The sequence below is a fragment of the Nicotiana sylvestris genome, chromosome 9, assembly GCF_000393655.2.
Source record: "Nicotiana sylvestris chromosome 9, ASM39365v2, whole genome shotgun sequence".
In the NCBI taxonomy this organism is placed as follows: Eukaryota; Viridiplantae; Streptophyta; class Magnoliopsida; order Solanales; family Solanaceae; genus Nicotiana; species Nicotiana sylvestris.
This window is the reverse complement of record NC_091065.1, coordinates 64,066,736-64,084,707: the sequence shown is the minus strand read 5'-3', so window position 1 is coordinate 64,084,707 and position 17,972 is coordinate 64,066,736. Positions and strand designations below refer to the sequence as shown.

At 37.8% G+C, this 17,972-nt stretch overlaps 2 protein-coding genes across 3 annotated transcripts; one reads left to right on the top strand and one right to left on the bottom strand.

Annotated features, from left to right (window-relative positions):
- Positions 1-2,811: 2,811 nt before the first annotated feature.
- LOC104242007 (ABC transporter C family member 5) lies at positions 2,812-13,998 on the bottom strand. Of its 2 annotated transcripts, none has more exons than XM_009796980.2 (12): positions 13,723-13,998; positions 11,272-13,564; positions 10,820-11,140; positions 10,653-10,739; positions 9,048-9,743; positions 8,734-8,898; positions 6,766-7,060; positions 6,107-6,318; positions 4,083-4,388; positions 3,864-3,927; positions 3,499-3,738; positions 2,812-3,361 (listed from the first exon to the last, which is right to left on the bottom strand). In XM_009796980.2, the coding sequence occupies exons 2-12, from the start codon at positions 13,369-13,371 to the stop codon at positions 3,249-3,251; spliced, it is 4,599 nt and encodes a 1,532-aa protein (XP_009795282.1). In that variant the 5' UTR covers positions 13,372-13,564; positions 13,723-13,998; the 3' UTR covers positions 2,812-3,248. The 2 variants fall into 2 exon arrangements, with proteins under 2 accessions (XP_009795282.1, XP_009795284.1); XM_009796982.2 differs by having other exon boundaries at positions 11,272-13,514.
- Positions 13,999-15,383: 1,385 nt separating this feature from the next.
- On the top strand, positions 15,384-17,567 carry LOC138877674 (uncharacterized). The gene is made up of 5 exons (XM_070157300.1): positions 15,384-15,602; positions 15,712-15,753; positions 15,801-15,989; positions 16,086-16,475; positions 16,752-17,567. The coding sequence occupies exons 1-5, from the start codon at positions 15,384-15,386 to the stop codon at positions 17,565-17,567; spliced, it is 1,656 nt and encodes a 551-aa protein (XP_070013401.1).
- The last annotated feature ends 405 nt before the right edge of the window (positions 17,568-17,972 follow it).

The window sequence follows — 17,972 nt, the reverse complement described above, 5'->3', positions numbered from 1 at the left end:
CATAGAACGCAACATAGGATGGGTGGACTGTGACCTGGATAAGCCAGCCCCAGCATGGGGGCGCCGAGAGGGTCCGGCACTGTCATAGGATCTCCTGGATGGTGCCATGGGAACCGGGTCATCATCCTCACCATCGATCTCAATAGTGGTACGTGCACCCCTGCCCACTCTGATGTTCGAAGCTTTGAAGGCTGCTTTAGGGGGCAACTCTCCATCAGCAGGATTTATGGGGACATTCTTCCGCAGGCACAATGTAGTCACCAGGGAGGGAAAGTAGAATCCTTTTGACCTCAGCGAGGACCGTATGATCATTTCGTCACCAATAAGCCTTTCCGCATCAAAATCTTTCTTTGTGACAAGCACCACGTCAAAAGGGCTCTTTGGAAGTTCACATCAGTCGTATTGCCTGAGGGCAAGAACCGGCTGCAAATGACAGTGAGCCAACACTTAGCCAAATGGGTGAACGAATTGGAGTTCAGGGTGATGTGGTCACGTATCCAGATTGGTTGCCCCCTGCGCAGAGTACATCAGTCATAGTATCCCAAGTGACACCTGGGGCGTCCTGGTAATAGTCGACGTCACCAGTAAACCGGGGCAGCCGCAATACCTGTCGAATAGTTTCAACTGAGGCATCTACCCATGTGCCTCGCACAGTCACCTCCCGCAGCATATGAGCTGGGCAGTTCGCGTAGAACTCCCGTACAAGCATCCTGTTCACCGTTTCAGGTTCATCAAATAAGAACTCCATTTCCCTCTGCCGGATTTCCTCATACATCTCCTCCTTTTCTGCACGGAGGGCTGTCCTGTCAATCGGTATTTCAGGGATGAAGCTCTTTGAGGCCTTGGCATGAAAGTCGTCCTCTGCCACTTCGGATTCGAATCTAGAAGCATCATAAGTAGGCTGTTGGGACGTGCCTGCCGATCTCTTTTGCTTCTTACGAGCCATATGACCTGCAAAGAATACAGAAGAACCATCAAATATATCCTACATGTGCCAGCCGGATGATTACTCAGACTTCACCACCCGATGACACCAAATAATATCTCCCATTTATTCCATTTAGACACTATGCCAAACCCTCAACTCGTGATGTGTTCAAAGTTACAATCTCCACAATGGCCCCACAAGCATACAACACCCCACACTTACTCCCTCAAGTGAGTCACGTTAAAAATAACACCACCATTCACCAAATACAATACCACCACAACCTAGGGTAGGCACAAAATGCCTCAAAATAGCACCACAAGCCCCAAATTTCCGGCCAAAAAGGTCCCACCACCGAGCTACACCGCTAAAATAGGATCGGCAATGTTACTTCTAATAACTTTTATTTATTTAATAGAAAAACTATATTTGTAGTAAAGAGGTCGAAAAAGAAAATTAACTCACGGGGATCTTTTCGAATTATCCTGTAAGATGGCCTTCAACATGGTCATGATTGTAGTTCTTTTTTCTTTATTGTATTCTACTAATTTTATATATTTGTAGCGGCATTAAACTATGATTTTAATAAGTGGTTGAATGGAAAATATATTGTGCAACATTTATTAGCGTGAAGAAAAGGAAAGAAATGCACAGACTATCATATCTTTTTAATTTTTACAAATAAATTTATTGCGGCCAATTATTGTAACTCTGTAATTATTTGTATGCAATTATAGGATTTAATGATATTTTTTACATCAATACTATTCTTTGAACGATTTAGAAAGCTATAATTATGAAAGATTAATAGGTTTTGTTTCCATTTCAATTTGTTAGTCCAAATACGCATCCAATAAACTGGTAAAATATTGTGGATATGTAATAATATTTGGATGTAGATAATTATTATCGCTTAACTTTTATTCCCAGTCTCTAAGATATCTCTAAGTCTCTTCCCACCAAAATCATCTGGAAAAGAAAAAGAAGAAAATCTTAAAGTTTGTAGCTCCAATCCCACTAATGATAAATTTGAATATTCTATCTTCATTTTAATTTTTAGGGTGCTCTAATCATTCCAAAGAAGAATTAGTTTAGTTATATTGCAAAATTGAAACTCTATATTAAAAAAATCTGAGTAGAAAACTCCAATAAAAAAAGAAATGCAATACAAATAATCATTAGAACAGTCTGATTGCGGCAGATTAATTCTTTTTATTTATTTGCTTTGCCCTATGTTTTTTTTAAACTACTTTAGTAATAAAATTGGAAGAAATACCTTCGACGTATCTACTGGCTGGATGAAGTTTAAGCTTGTATGCTTCTGCTCTTTATCTTAGGCTGCAAATTTTACCTTTTGATTTTAAATAAATTCAAACATAAACTTCAATAAGTTTTTAAGCTAATTTATACCAAACTGCTAGCAAATAATCATACAACGCAAGCACAAGTTGTGAAATTTTTTATTTACCAAGTGAACAATTCTAGCTTGCAAAAAGAATTCTTACTCGAATGACAATTGAACTGACAAATAAAGTCGAGAGAGAGCATTTACAAATTTGAAATGATCGACTATATGTACTCATGAGAGTTGGTAATTATATCTAAAAGAAAACAAAGAATTGGCAAGAAATTTGAAGGAGTTTTAACAAGAATTGTCAAAAAAGTAATTGTGAAGAGATTAACATTACTTCTCTATCTTTTGAGTTTTTGTGCCAGATTAGTCGCTCAATAACCGCTTGAAAAGCTAAAGCTCGCTACAGAAATAATTTACATGGACTGATTTATATTTCCCTTATATGTCAGAATAAGGAAAGAGCAGAAAATAAACCAACTTGCCCCTGCCTAAATGTGCTATGGTGCAAAACTAGTAAATCTGGAAAGGATGATTCAAAGTAGTCTTTTTCTTGTGAGAAATTAGCATTAAAGTTGAGGTAGTCCTCTACAATATCATGAACACAATCAAAATTTTGCTTCTTGTGAAACCTAGTAATTGTTCACCATGCAGATACAAATTGCCGTCACATTTCTTCTCTTCCTACTTATTACCAACCTCTGCTGCCCTGGCTTATTTTATGTTACAGGCAATGCATGAATTCCCATCATACCTACAGAAGAATTAAGCATGGCCTCTAACCTAGAAACTAATTTCAACATGTAGCTCCCGTGTACTGTTTGTACTGCAGATAACACCCCCACCACCACTGTTTATGTTCTCAAGCCGAATGAAGCAGCAGCAGCAGGGGTGCCAGCCCGCTCATGTTTCCTCCGGCCCTCTGCTCTTCTTGCTTTCCCATCAAAATCTTCAGGCTTGCTACCCAAATTAAAAATCGGGTATGCCACTTGATCTTGATGAGTACTCTGACACCAACTTGAGAAACATTGAAGATTTGTCCTCTAAGAGTCGTGCTGGCGAATCGAACTCAGCCACCCGACCTGCGCAGGCACAATGTGGTTAATGGTGATTCGAGAATTAAACTTAAACAACAAAAAATACAATTAATGATGAGGCGAATTAAGACGAATACTAGCACAAAATCTCTCTTATAACAAGTGAAGCATAGAGAACGCACCATCACTGAGGACCAGAACCAGATCACTGTCAATAACTGTAGGGATACGATGTGCAATGGTACAAACAGTGCAGTCCTTAAACTCCGTCCTAATAATCTTCTGGATGAGGTTATCTGTTGCTGAGTCAACCGAGGCAGTCGCTTCATCAAGCACCAAAATTCTGGCTTGTTTAAGTAAAGCCCGCCCAAGAGATACAAGCTGCCTCTGGCCCACACTCCAATTATCTCCATTTTCCAGGACTGCCGGCAACAAGTTGGTAAAATATTTTCATCAGAACTCAAAATAAAACCAAATATGATCGTGGAAAAGGTTACATCATCACTGTCAGCAGTGCATGTCTTAGTTCCAATCTAAGAACACATACCGGGTGTTTCGAGCTTTTGATCTTTTTGCCTGACAATCTCTCCAAGCTGGGACTTCTCAAGTGCCTGAGGGGAAGAAAATAATACCCAACTGCAATCAGTATCATAAAGTAGACATGATCCACTAATGACTTCATTTTCTACTTATACATTGGAATGTTATTGAAAAAAATCTCAGCCTATATAATTATGTGTAAACAGGGAGAAAAACCAAATATTACCTGCCATATTTCTAGATCTGAATGTTCTCCAAGGGGGTCAAGGTTGTCACGAATTGTCCCTTCAAATAATGTTGGATCTTGGGGAATTATACTCAAACGACTTCGAAGGTCATGAAGGCCAATTGTTGAAATATCAATGTTGTCGATTATTATTTTTCCAGCTTCTGGTTCAAGCAATCTGAATAACGCCTGAATCAGAGTAGATTTACCACTACCTGTGCGCCCCACAATTCCAATTTTCTTTCCTCCAGGAAATTTGCAAGATACACCATGAAGCACGACTGGAAGACTCTCCTTATAACGAACCTAAGAGGAACAACAAAATAGTCATTAGCTCTCTCTTTTCCCTGATATCCGAGGGGAAGGTATGGTTTAGGGGTGGCAAAACTAACCCAAACCCATTTGACCCGCTCAACCCGTCAAGTTTTAATGGGTTTGGACTAGAACGATTTTGAAAATGGGTTGTTTTAGGTTAGCCCAGGTTAACCCATAAAATATCATCAGCCCGAACGGATCCATGATGATGCCCAACCTTGACCCATAGAAAGGCTCAATCTTAGAGTTCTACCTTGACCCATGTGTTGGAAAATATTTTCTAATTTTCCCATGTTTGGTTGGTTTAAATATTTAAAAATTATTTTCTTTATGAATTCGTTTTGCTCCAATTGGAGGAAAATTTTTTCCCTATCAAGAGAAGAAATATTTTCCAAAGCTCTTTTTCAACCTTCCAAAACTAACTATTGTTGACAAAAATAATTATCAAACATGAAAAAAATCTGAAAATAAAGAAGAAACACATTATCACAACAGAAAAGTAACAAATAAAATTTATATCAATAAAATAAAGGACGGGTACTGAGCTATTTTTTAGGTATCACAATAAAATAAAAAAAGTACACATTTTATTGATGAAATGAAACAAAATACTCTTTCTACAACATGAAAAGAAAATTTGTTTAAACAAAAGAAAATACTTTTTCTACAACATGAAAAGAAACTACTCAATTTGTGAAAAAAAAAATACTTTTTCAAAATCATGAAAAGAAAGTAATCTTTTTGTTGAAACAAAAGAAAATAATTTTTCTACAATATGAAAAGAAAGTCTTCATCTTGTGAAAAAAAAAATACTTTTTCTACGTCGGGAAAAGAAAGTACTTATTTTATTGTAATGAAAGAAAATACTTTTTCTACATCATAAAAAGAAAATATTCATTTTGTTGTAATTATTAGGCATAATAATCTATCTACAGCATTAAAAGAAAATAGGTTTTCTACAACAGGAAAAGAAGTACTCAGTTTGTGAAAAAAATATTTTTTCTATATCATGAAAAGAAAATACTCCTTTTGTTGAAACAAAAGAAACTACTTTTTAAGTATTCTGATCTTTGATCTTTTTAGTATTATAAGATGAATAACTATCAAATAAAATTCTAAATCCAAATTGAGGAAAGATATCATTTGGCATGAATTGACATTTATTCCAAAACATAAGATAATTTTTATGTGTGATTGTTAAAAAGTTAAAGAATATTGCAAAGATTTGGGCGGGTTGGGTTACAACCCATTGCTTAGCCCATCTTGACCCAACCCATCTTAACCCAAGTGAACTTTGGGCAGGGTTGAGCAATGACCCATTTAATGAGTCAGCCAATTTGCAGTTTAATGTAAGCTTGAAGACATGCTTTCCTGTCACCATCTTCCGTTGATTGTTTCTCTTAATACTGTCAACAGCATTCCTCTCCCTTATCATCTGATTCTATCTGCTTTAACTTTTAACTTCCCACAAAAATATTATTTTTACTTTCCCGCAAAAACAAGAAAGGTTGTGTGTCATTACCAAAACCTCAGTCGTTCATACAACTACATAATATCAAAAGCCTTAATGATACAAATTTCAAAAAGAAAAAACTCAGAATGCAGTGATATCATAAGTTGTTTTATATTATTGAATCTTCAATGCCACTGTGTCGCCCAAAAAACAAGAAAATCATATACAACACAAAGGAAATATCAATCGTGCATACCTTTAAATCAATCAGTTCAATGGTTCCTTCTTCTGGCCATGACAATGGGGGACGAGGTTCAATAATTGATGGGGCCTCACTAGGAATATGGCAATATTGATGAATCCTTTCTATTGATATAATCTTGTTTTCAAGCTTGCAGAAACTGAGTATCCATCGTGACAGGCGTGCATTCAAGTTTAGGCCATATGTCACGGCAAGGCCTGCCATACCTATGGGAGCAGATACATGACAATTAGAATTACAAAATCAATTCTCCCAATCTGTAAGTCAAAAAGTAGTTGCCCATTTCTGCAATATTTTTTTGGCAAATAAGTGTTTTTTCAATCAATGAAAGAATTTATTCATATGATTCCAGCACCAAGACAGTGCTGGAAACTTCAACATCTGGATGAATAACTTTGTCTTCAAAGAAGTTCCCTCTTAAGACTTGATTCATTATTAGCGTCTGAATTAGGTGACATCACTCGAATTCCTCTTTTCCCATATTGAGATAGATTGACCCAAGTCACATTCTTTGCAATGTTCATGAATTGCTTGTAGGTATTGCGGGGTTCAAATGCACAATAAAATCAGAACTATTAACTTGAAGGTTCATCATAAATGATCAAGACCTGAAGCCAGATTTTCATCACACAGGGCAAATATAATGTACTTACTAGGATCTATACTTCCATGAGGAAAGCTCACTAGTAAAACCATGCAGAAAGCAAAGACAAATGTAGAGAGCAACTCCATGCGTAGGCAAAGCCATTCAATTGCTGCAAGACTGCAGAAGAATGGCCGAGCAAAACAATCCAAGAGATAAAGGTTCCTCTTCATAAATCTCTTTTCTTGCCCAAAACCTCTGATTGTTGCAGCTCCAGCAATTGACTCAGCAAAAAGATGGATGATTGGAGATTTTTGGATGCTAACAATGCGAACTAGTTCCCTTGATGAAGACATATAGTATTTCTGCACAAATTTGATCACAATTAATTTTAAAACTAATCAGTTGAAAACTGGAAGAGACAGAATTGTGACTCCAAAACTTGTATGCTCGAACTATTTCAACTTCTGCAATGGATTGGTGGCTGATAGTGGAAAATGAAAGAACAAAAACTTATTTCAAGGGTAATACTCTAGCACCTAGATGGTTCAAGTAATGGTAAATTTCGAAAAGCTAAGTTGCTCGGACACGGGTGCGGGTGTCCGACACGGGTGCGTATCTAGAGGTCGGATCCTTCGAGATGTAAATTCTAAGATCCGGGGATACGGATCCTAGTATGGATACGGGTGTGGGGATCCGGCTAAAAATAATTCAAAAAATATAAAAATATCTCTAAATTATGAGAAGTTTAGTGGAATACTAATGTATAACTTGTAAAGTGTGGATTTTTTTTAATTCTCAAGTTAGATAAGTAAATGATTGATTTCCTAGATAAGATATGTTATTTTCTTCAAATTTATCCTAGTTTTGGTCCTGATTTCAGGAATCATATTGTATATCGTCTCGAATTTTCCGTCGTGGTCAAAGTACCCAAAATTGTTTGACCAAATCCGGTACCGATCCCATGCCCACACCCATATTAGTGTCGTATCGACACAGGTGCGGCACCTAAACTGCCATGCCGGAACAACTTCGTTGAAAAGCAATATTCAAACTCCAACTACACACCAGATGTCCTCATCTACCACGGCAACCCAATTAGATGGTAGCCCCAGGAACATATTCTTATGTGATTACAGATAGTCACAAGTAATTGCAAGACCAATTTCATAAGCAGAAAAGTTATCTTTAGAGAACAAAATAAAACTTAAAATGCACCTAGAAAATAGTCTTCACATGTTGGTGAAGAATTTTCAGCAGTAAAAGATGACAAACCCCAAAAACAAAAATTCTTGAAGAAAACACTCCACATGAAGGATTAGATGTTCGTTTTTCCTTTTATTTTCTTCTGATAACCAAGGATTAGATGTTGTTAATGTAAATTTACAAAAACGAATATAGTATAAAAGAATCTCACCAAAACCCCACTTGACAAAGAACCTCTAAGTTTTGGCCAAAGATGTTAGTTTTACATTATATTTGCTGGTGGAAGAAAACTTTTAGGATGAACTAGTAGCACATTAGAGGAAACTAAATATGAGAGAGAGAGAGAGAGAGAGCGGAAAGAGATTGTATTACTAGATCATTTGGAGTTTTATAGCCTGTTTGGCCAAGCTTCTCCAAGTTGAGAAGCACTCTTTTTGAAAGAAAGTGCTTTTTTTTCAAAGTTGAAGTGTTTGGCCAAGCTTTTAGAAGAAAAAAAGTGCTTTTGAGTAGAAGCAGAAGCAGTTTTGGAGAAGCAGAAGCAGAAAAAAGTAGCTTCTTCCCGGAAGCACTTTAGAGAAAAATACACTTAGAAGCACTTTTTAAAAGCTTGACCAAACACAAATTGCTACTTAGAAGTGCTTTTCAAATTAATTAGCCAAACACAAACTGCTTTTCACCAAAAATACTTTTGAAAAAAGCGCTTTTGAAAAAAAGCACTTCTCAAAATAAGCTGATTTCCAGCTTGGCCAAACAGGCTATTAGATGCATAAACTAAGACAAGTTTTCGTGGAACTTATGTTTAACAGCAGAAAAGGTCTGCCCCCTCAGTTACCTGCATCCACAGGCAAGCAATTGCCATTGGGACGACAAGTAGTAAAACTTGCCAGGTAACTTTTGACATAACACCAACAATACCAATAAGCTGAATTGTAGTTGAAGCAAAGCCGCCAAGTCTGAAAGGAATATCAAGATCAACCACACTTTGATCAATCGACACCTGGTAAATCATAAGAATCCCTTAGAAAATTGCTATACCCGAAAAAATACGGCAAGTAGAAGGCAAGGAAAGAGAATCATGGAGCAACCATGAGCAGAGGATTGCATAAAAAAAAGGAAATATTAAGCAGTAACAATACTTGGACATACGCGATTCAATATACGCCCTGCTGGAGTGGAGTCAAAGAAAGACATTGGAGCCCTAAAGACAGTCGTCAGCATTCTCAAAAATAGTTTTTGTGCAGCCTCTAGACCAAATGTAGCAACCAGGACTGCCCTAACAAAGATAAACCATGAGCTTCCGAAAGCAAGGGCCATATAAACAAGAATAAGCACCAAACTAGTTGTCCTAGGACTGTCCCCTGGAGTTTGTGGATTTGCCCAAGCCATCCACCAGTTACTAGCTATTTGAAGCACCTGAAATAATGTCTGTGCAAGAATGATAAGCGGAATCAACAAGCCCTTATAAGCGGCCGCCATATATGACAAATAAACTTTCATGCTAACTTTTCCCCTCTCCCGTTCCTCTTCCTGAACAAGCTGCTTTTTTCTCAATCTTTTAGCTTTCTTTTTCTCTTTGATTGCCTTCTTATCAGCAGCTGAGACGCCTTCTTGCACTTCCTTTGCAAGACTGTCAATACTCTTTTCGCCTGAATCACATTTCTTAGTCACTACAGCAGAACCATCAGGCGAAGGAACTTTCTCCGGTTCTTCAGAAGATTGGTACGAAAAATCCATAGCTTCAATTGCTTCATGATGAGCTGAAACCAAAGCGTTGAAGTCAGTCCCTGCTTGCAGAAGTTCATCATACTTTCCACATTGACTGATACGACCTTCCTTCAGGACCTGTGAATGGAAGCTAAAGAGTCATTTGGGAATTAATTGTGGCCTAATACTGATTAAAAAGACATTTACCATCAAGTTTGATGGCTTTCTTCTCTTCATCATTCTAGAATGTAAAAGGACTGGCCCAAGTGTAAGCCTCTTTAGACTTTAGTATAGGTTAGATGCGTGCATCTTGAGGAAAAATGATTAAAATTGTCTAGAGATGCTAAATACACTTTGACTATATGATCTACGGGACAGAAAATGGTTAAATATTTAAGACATAATATATTATTGTTGATATTTCTAGCACAGTACCACTTATTAGACAGTTGTAAGGAACACACGAGGTTTAGTTCAGTGTTATTTTCCTTTTTGAATCTCTTTTTCAAAAAACATTCCCAGATCTGTTGGTCCTACAAAGTCATCTGAAAGAAGAAGAAAAACTCTTTTCTCTGACGGCAAAAATATAGACCATCCACAGGTAATTCCAACCATACTGTGCATCATTTTTAGGATTAATTTCTCAAGCTTGTGATTCTCGACCTTGACAATTCATATTTAAAAACAGCAAAAAACTTACAAGCAAAGCCATCTTTATTTGCAGTTAAAATTGCTCCATCATTCTTCAAATTTTGAAGCAGAAAACATATACAATAAAAAGAAGCTGAAGGAATAATATACCATCCTTCAGTACAAGTATAGATAGTAAACCTTGTCTGACCTGTTACCATACCTCAGCGTCCGTCTCACTTTTGAACTGACATATAGTATAAAAATCCAAGACGAAAGGACGAAATGAGGAAATAAACTTGACAAAACAATGCTAGCAGTTTAAATAGACGGCTTCAAGCTATAGAGAAAGTTTTACACACAAACCAACAAGAACAACGAGCGGTATTAGATAGTGAAATGGAATACACGACCTACCAATATCATGTCAGCAGCTGGCAAAAATTCAACCTGGTGAGTGACGAAAACCACCGTTTTTGCTGCTAGTGCTGTTAGTATGTACTCCTGCAGTAAAACAATGGCACATTCAGCAATTTTCCTTCTAATTGAGCAGAAGAACTGATTACGCTACAACTAAGCATAACCTTAAATAATTCTGACCCAGTGTGTGCATCAACAGCACTAAAAGGATCATCAAGTAAATATATATCAGCGTCCTGATAGAGCGCCCTGGCAAGTTGCACACGTTGCTTTTGACCACCACTAAGATTTATGCCTCTATCACCAATTATAGTCTGATCTCCATGTGAGAAAAGCTCCAAGTCCTTTTTCAGAGAACAAGCATGAATCACGGCCTTGTATTTTGCCTTATCCATTGGACTACCAAAAAGGATATTATCTTCTATAGTTCCAGATTGTATCCAAGCCGACTGTGAGACATAAGCAGCATTTCCACATATTCTAACCTAACACAAGTGGAAAAAGTAAAACCACAACAAAAGAATACTGATTAGAGCTTCTCCCATATTCCTAAAAAATTGGATATATTGAAATCCAAGAGAAAAGACAATGAGAAACATCTTTCAATTTGACTTACTTCACCAGAGATTTTGGGAATCTCACCAAGGATACAAGAAAGGAAGCTTGATTTCCCTGAGCCAACCACGCCACAGACAGCAACACGCATGCCCTTTTCTACCTTTAGTTGTATGCCTGCCAACGTTGGACTTGAAGAAGACGGATCCCAGCAAAATTCACTATCTTTAATTTCTATTGCGACATTTGTGATGTCTCGAGGCACCACAATGGTGGCATCTTCTTGCAACTCTTCCTCTTGCAGAAATCCAGCAATTCGATCAAGGGATACTTTTGTCTGAGCCATCATTGACACCAAGTCAGGGAAATTCCTAAGTGGTTCTTGGAGGATCCTGAAAGTCGCCAAAGCAGAAAGAACACTTCCTGCCGTAAGCTGACCACCCAACAGTATGCAAGTACCAAACGTAACAGCTGAAACAAATATAGGGGAGCTCCAGAAAATGAAAGTGATGAAAGCCTGAGAGTAGAGAGCTTTTCGAAGATACTTGAATTCCACGTTCCGCATTTCCTCTAGCATTACTCTATACCTATCCTCCCAAGCTTGTAACTTGAGAATCCTCATGTTCCTGAGGCACTCAGAAGTCTTTCTCATTCGATCATCCTTGGCACCCATTAGTTTATCTTGATAGTCTTCCTGAACCCTAGCTAATGGGACAGTTGCAACAATGGAAATAATGGTGGCAACTAGAGTTGCCACGGATGCAATACCAACATTTTTATACAAAATAGCAAGAGCCAGAATGATTTGAAGAGGCAGCATCCATATATCATGAAGATACCACGAATAGTCGCCTACTCTCTGAACATCTACTGCCATGTAATTAACAATCTCTCCACTAGTGTGACTTTGCCTAGATGAACTCGAGAGCCTCAGTCCCTTGCGATATACCATTGCAGTGAGAGCTGATCTCACATGCATGCCCAAAATGTCGACTCCAAGATACCACTGCCGGGTCGTTAAGGTCTCAACCAACTTTGCGGTGAAGAATATTCCAGCCAAAATGTATCCCTCATGAGGGAATGTCTCCACACCTGCTAGGTAGTCTACAAAGTAGCTAATCATGTATGGACCCACATAAGAAACACAAGTGTTCACCCCTGCGAAAATCGCATTGCATGCAGCCTCCTTCCAGAAAGATTTGAGAATAGCCCAAGCTAAAGAAGGCTGCTTTGAAGGATCTTCAGCCTTCAACTTTTCCCAATTTGCATTTAGTATCTTGTAATTTGTCTTGGAACGATCTCGTTGCGCAAGAAGCGGAATGTCCTTCAGCTCAAGCGGTCTCTTTGCCCCGACTGAAAGAAGCGGGTTCAACCAAGAAAGAGTAGCCAAACTAAAAAGGCCCGCATCACTGTAAGGAGTAACTTTAAGACATGCAGGTTCTTCTTCAGGGAGCAATGGCTCCTGAAGATCAGAGTTCCTAGTTACTTCAATACCAGTGACACCCCTAATAGCAACAAAACAGAGGAAGGCAAGAGCAGGGGTAGCAGCAAGATTTGCAAAGACATGAAAATTTAAACGGCTGGAGCCTTCTATTGCCAATCCTCTACTATCAGAGTACAATGTAGACAAACAAATGACAAAAGAGACAACCCACCATACCCTTGACAACAATGGGAATTTCAAATTGCCTTTGTACTTGCAATAAAGGGCACTGAAGCTCAAGACAACCCAAGCCAAACTCTGAGTTACAGGAAAGAGAATTAAAGTCCAATTATTCAGTCTGTAATTAGCCTTTCTAATCAAACCAACCCCATCAAAGCCTAACACCACAACATGCACAAACAAGACATAAAAGCAACACAAAACTGAAGCTTTATAGGCTCTACCTAACTCAATACTCTGTATTATTTCCACATCACCACTTCTATGTCTACCAGGAACTGAATTACCATCAGAATCATCCTTCCGAAATCGAAACCGACCGACACATAGATATATCTGCTTAGCAGATACAATAAAGAGAAACACAAGAAACAAGGTCAAGTTGACACAGATGGACGATAATTCCAAGAAAGAAAGGCCTTGAAAAGCAACAGAAAATAGCAACACCGTGTGAGCAGAATTTGTAGCTGTGTTGAAGAAAAGATTGATACCCATCATCGAAAAGTATCAATCTTCAGCATGAAAAAGGAGCAAGGTAGATCAATTTTGTTGAAGCTGGATCGAGTCTCCGTAGTAGTATTGTATTGTTATACTAACCCAGCAATAAGGATTGAATCTTGCAAAAGGGGCATTTTCACCATCTGGACATAACACATGAAATGATGACAAGTAACCCAGTGAGAGAAAGATTCTGCAGACACATAACACATAAAAACAAATTCATATTGTATCATAAAAAAAGAAAGAGAGATAGAAATACACAAAACAAGGTTACAAGCGAGACGTAGAGCAAGTAGCAACAAATTGAAATCTGAAACAAACCCATTACAGAAAATCCAAAATGCTGACCTGGGTTTTTGGTATTTTCCTCAGAAGAAGAGTCGTGTATCGAGCCGGTGTGGAGATTGTCGAGGCAAAATTCTGCAACGATAGACAGTATTTGTAGTAGCAAATAGCTAGCTATTTCACACACACACACAAAGAGAGAGTAGTGCTAAAATAACACCCACAGGCCACACCTACAATACACTAGCCTTCATTGGGTAGTGAGGTGGTGATGATATGATATATATAGAGAGAAAAACAGATCCACCATAGTCTGTGATATATAAACGTATTAAAATATGTTTATAGTGGTAAAAAGGAAAGCCAGAAATGTAGCACTCAATATTTTACTGTGGCGCAGTATGTTTGGAATTATTAGACCTGTGATCACTATTCGAGTTATTTACCTTTCAAGAGTTGCAGTCTCGATAGGACTCTTTGAATAAAAACAAACAAAGCTGATCATACTTCTCTCTCTGCTATGTGTGTCCTCTAGCTGACAGAAAATAAAAGGAGTCAAAAAATAAACTATATTTGCGATTTGAGTATGAATAGATCACTCTGAATTTGTTGGAAATTTATATACAAATAAAGAAATACGTATAAAGGCAAAAAATTAAGACATAAGTCATCCCCAGGAATAATGGAAGGTGATTCGGAAAGACGAATACTATAATAATATGCTTTTAGCATTTGCATGTGGGGGTGAGATCGTCGAATTAATCATAAAATAAGATTAGGGTTTTAAAAAGACCATCTCAGCATTAATTTATGTCATCGGAATATCATGAATTTCCAAGATGTTTGTTGAGATTTCTTAGGCGGGGTTTAACTTTGGTTTTGGTTTAATTTCCAAAAAGTAATTACAGAAAAAACTCTGCATTTTAGGTTAGTTAATTCTTGAATGTACCTGTTTTCCTTTTTTTTCTTAAAAAAAAAATTGTTTTATACTAGCATTTTACCGAAAAAAAACTAACGGTCACGTGACTTGAATCCTACACTTTTAATTAATAATTATACTGGAGAATTAGAGAAGGGAAAGGAAGAAGAGTTGTATTGGGAAAAATCAAGTTAATGTATCAAATTAATTATGTGGTGACATGTCATGACACGTGGACTGGTAAAGGAATGACAGTTGACGAGAAATAGTTGAAGATGCACGAGCTTTAGCAGACACGGGCAAAGATCCAAGAAAACCAGAAGGGATAGGTGCTTGAACCTCTTGATATTCTGAAGACGCATCGGAAGAATGAACCTAAATAGCAAAAAGGGTATAGATACGTATTATTGGTAATTAATAAGCATTAATTACGGAAAACGTTATAGGATCTGTATTGTATCAGTTACGATTGCCAATTATAACGTTACATTAAATGCCATTAATTGTCCATAATGACTCCATTATGAAAGGAGAAAAATGTATTACTTAGAAATAACTATAAAAGGTGAGGAATGAACATTTGTAAGGACACAAAATACTATTAGAATATACTGATTTACTTTGCTTTCTATTCAGCTATTATTTATACCAATTATTTCTTTTTCTACTTGATTATCAGTAACCCGAGTTCTTCTAAAAATAAGCTTTGACCGAAATTTCAATTTTTGGTTAAACAAATTGGTTTCGTTACCGGAAATTTGATAATCGTCTGCTTTACAAATCAATTCTTTTATCAAAAACAATAATGTCGAATGTCAATAACAATAACCAACACAATTTACCACCTCAAGATCCACAACATCAAATGAACGACCCAGACGACAGAACCCCACCTCCTTCGCCACAACATTCTCAGCGACAATCACGAGAGGAGACTCCAAACAGATCTGAATCAAATGAAAATGACAGAGTTGCAAATGAACAAGCTCTCGATGAAGCTTTTAAAAAATTAATTGCTCAACAGGTCAACAACGCTCTCTAGGCTTTTACCAGCTAGTTGCCGGTTGTACCACCAACACTAACTCCAAATAACAACACTTTGGAAAACCCTCGTTCTGGACTCGTTAATTCAGGTGGTGGTGGAACTCCTAGCGAGTCTCGCGATGGAGAACCAGGTAATATAGTTAATTCTGATTTGCAAAATTTAGTATTAACTTTGCAGAAACAGCTCAAGGAGCAAAGCGACCGCATAGGGCAAATACCTGGAGTACCGCATGTAATCAAGGGAATAGATATGAACAAATATTTACAACAACCTTGGAAGCCAAGTGCTGCTCCTCTGCCAATTTTGAAGAAATTCAAGATGCCCGATATTCCAAAATACGATGGAAAAACTGATCCACGAGACCACGTGACTGCATTCACAACTAGTGTAAAGGGCAACGACTTGACCAAACAAGAAATTGAATCAGTATTGGTCAAAAATTTTGGTGAAACACTCACTAAGGGAGCATTAACATGGTATTCTCTTTTACCCGAAAATTCTACAAATCTTGCAGAGCTTGCAGATTCATTTATCAAAGAACACTCGGGAGCTCAAAAAGTCAAAAAAAGAATGGAGGATATTTTCAAAATAAAGCAAGGAGATTCAGAGCTGCTCAGAGAATTCGTAGACAGATTCCAGCGTGAAAGGATGATGTTGCCACGTGTACCTGATAATTGGGCAGCTATGGCTTTTGCCAGTAATTTAAATGAGAAATGTTCAGAAGCCACGAGACGACTCAAGGAAAGTCTACGTGAATTTCCAGAAACAACTTGGAATGATGTTTACAACAGATACAACACGAAGTTGCGGATAGAAGAAGATACCATCACTCAGTCTCAAAAAGAGGAGATGGTAAGTTCAAGACGTGCTGAAACTGAAAAAAGCCCGGTAAAAATAGGTACGAGCCCTACATGAGACCAGCAGGAAGAGACTCGCGTTCAAAGCAGGATAACTCAAGGTACGATCATAGACGAGAGATAGAGAGTCAAGCTCATCATTAAGGTTTGGAAAAGATTGAAGCGCACGGGAGACGCGAAGGCGAAATTTAGCGGTTACAATTTCAAACTTATCACATCTTTTTTACTACCAATATTAATAACCATTGGTTATAATGTGCGGTGGCTAAAGGAAATGAGATCAAACCCGAATAGGCGAAATCCTGATTTCTGGTGCGAGTTTCACAACGATCATGGTTACAAAACGACAGATTGTAGATTGCTACAAGGTGAAGTTGACCACTTGTTAAAGCAAGGATATCTAGCCGAATTGTTTAGTGAAAAAGGTAAGCAAGCGTATATGAAGAACAGGCAGGAGCCCCCTAAACCTCCTTCACCAAAAAGGACTGTTAATTTTATAAGGGGAGGAGAAGAAATTACTGGCGTGACATATATGGCAGCCAAGAAAGTTTCAAAAATTACAGTCACACACGGGAAACGAGTTCGACATGTTTTGGAAGAAGAAAGTATTACATTTGATGATGCAGATGCAGATGGTGTACTAACCCCACACAATGACACACTAGTAATATCTTTACTTCTACATGACACTAATGTGAAACGAGTTTTGATTGATCCAGGTAGCTCCGTGAATATCATTTTGCTAAGAATGGTAAACGAAATGCAAGCTGAAGATAAGCTAATACCCAAGGCACATACCTTATCTGGTTTTGACAACTCGAGTGTCGTAACAAAAGGGGATATAATACTCACAACATTCACAAAAGGAGTTGTCAAAGACACGAAATTTCAGGTGGTAGAAATGGATATGGCTTACAATATGATTCTGGGTAGACTATGGATTCATGAAATGGATATTGTGCCATCTACCCTGCATCAAGTTATATTCCCTTCACAATGGGGAATACGAAAAATCCGTGGTGATCAACAAACATCTAGGAGCATCATCTCCGTAGCAGATTCAAGTGCAAAAAACAAAGAAAAATAGCAATTACAGAATCCAGTTGAGGATGCTACAACACAAGCCTCAACTGAACACGGGCAAACAGATGTAGACTCGATGCCCGATTTCATCCAAGAACCGGAGGAAAATGAAAACATCAAAACGACGATTGAAGAGTTGAAAGCTGTAGAATTATTCGCACCTTGGCCTGAAAGGAAAGTCTACATTAACCTAAGCCACAAAATGAAAGGTAAGTTGACTGAATTTTTGAAAACTAACGCGGATTGTTTTGCTTGGTCCCATTCTGATATGACAGGAATACCTCTGGAAGTAATGACTCACAAGTTAAATGAAGATCCATCATATCCACCTGTCAAACAAAAGAAAAGAAAGCAAGGATCTTTCAAAAATCAGGTGATTCAAGATGAGGTAAAAAAACTTTTAAAAATT

Excerpts from the sequence above, each read along its gene's own strand:
- LOC138877674 (XM_070157300.1), top strand. The coding sequence starts at position 15,384 with ATGTCGAATGTCAATAACAATAACCAACACAATTTACCACCTCAAGAT. Across the intron at positions 15,603-15,711 it reads AAAAATTAATTGCTCAACAG|GTGGTGGTGGAACTCCTAGC; the intron begins GTCAACAACGCT and ends TCGTTAATTCAG. Across the intron at positions 15,754-15,800 it reads GTCTCGCGATGGAGAACCAG|AAACAGCTCAAGGAGCAAAG; the intron begins GTAATATAGTTA and ends TTAACTTTGCAG.
- LOC104242007 (XM_009796980.2), bottom strand. The coding sequence starts at position 13,371 with ATGATGGGTATCAATCTTTTCTTCAACACAGCTACAAATTCTGCTCAC. Across the intron at positions 9,744-10,652 it reads CAGCTGCTGACATGATATTG|GTCCTGAAGGAAGGTCGTAT; the intron begins GTAGGTCGTGTA and ends TTCCATTCACAG. Across the intron at positions 3,362-3,498 it reads GGTTCTGGTCCTCAGTGATG|GTCGGGTGGCTGAGTTCGAT; the intron begins GTGCGTTCTCTA and ends GTGCCTGCGCAG.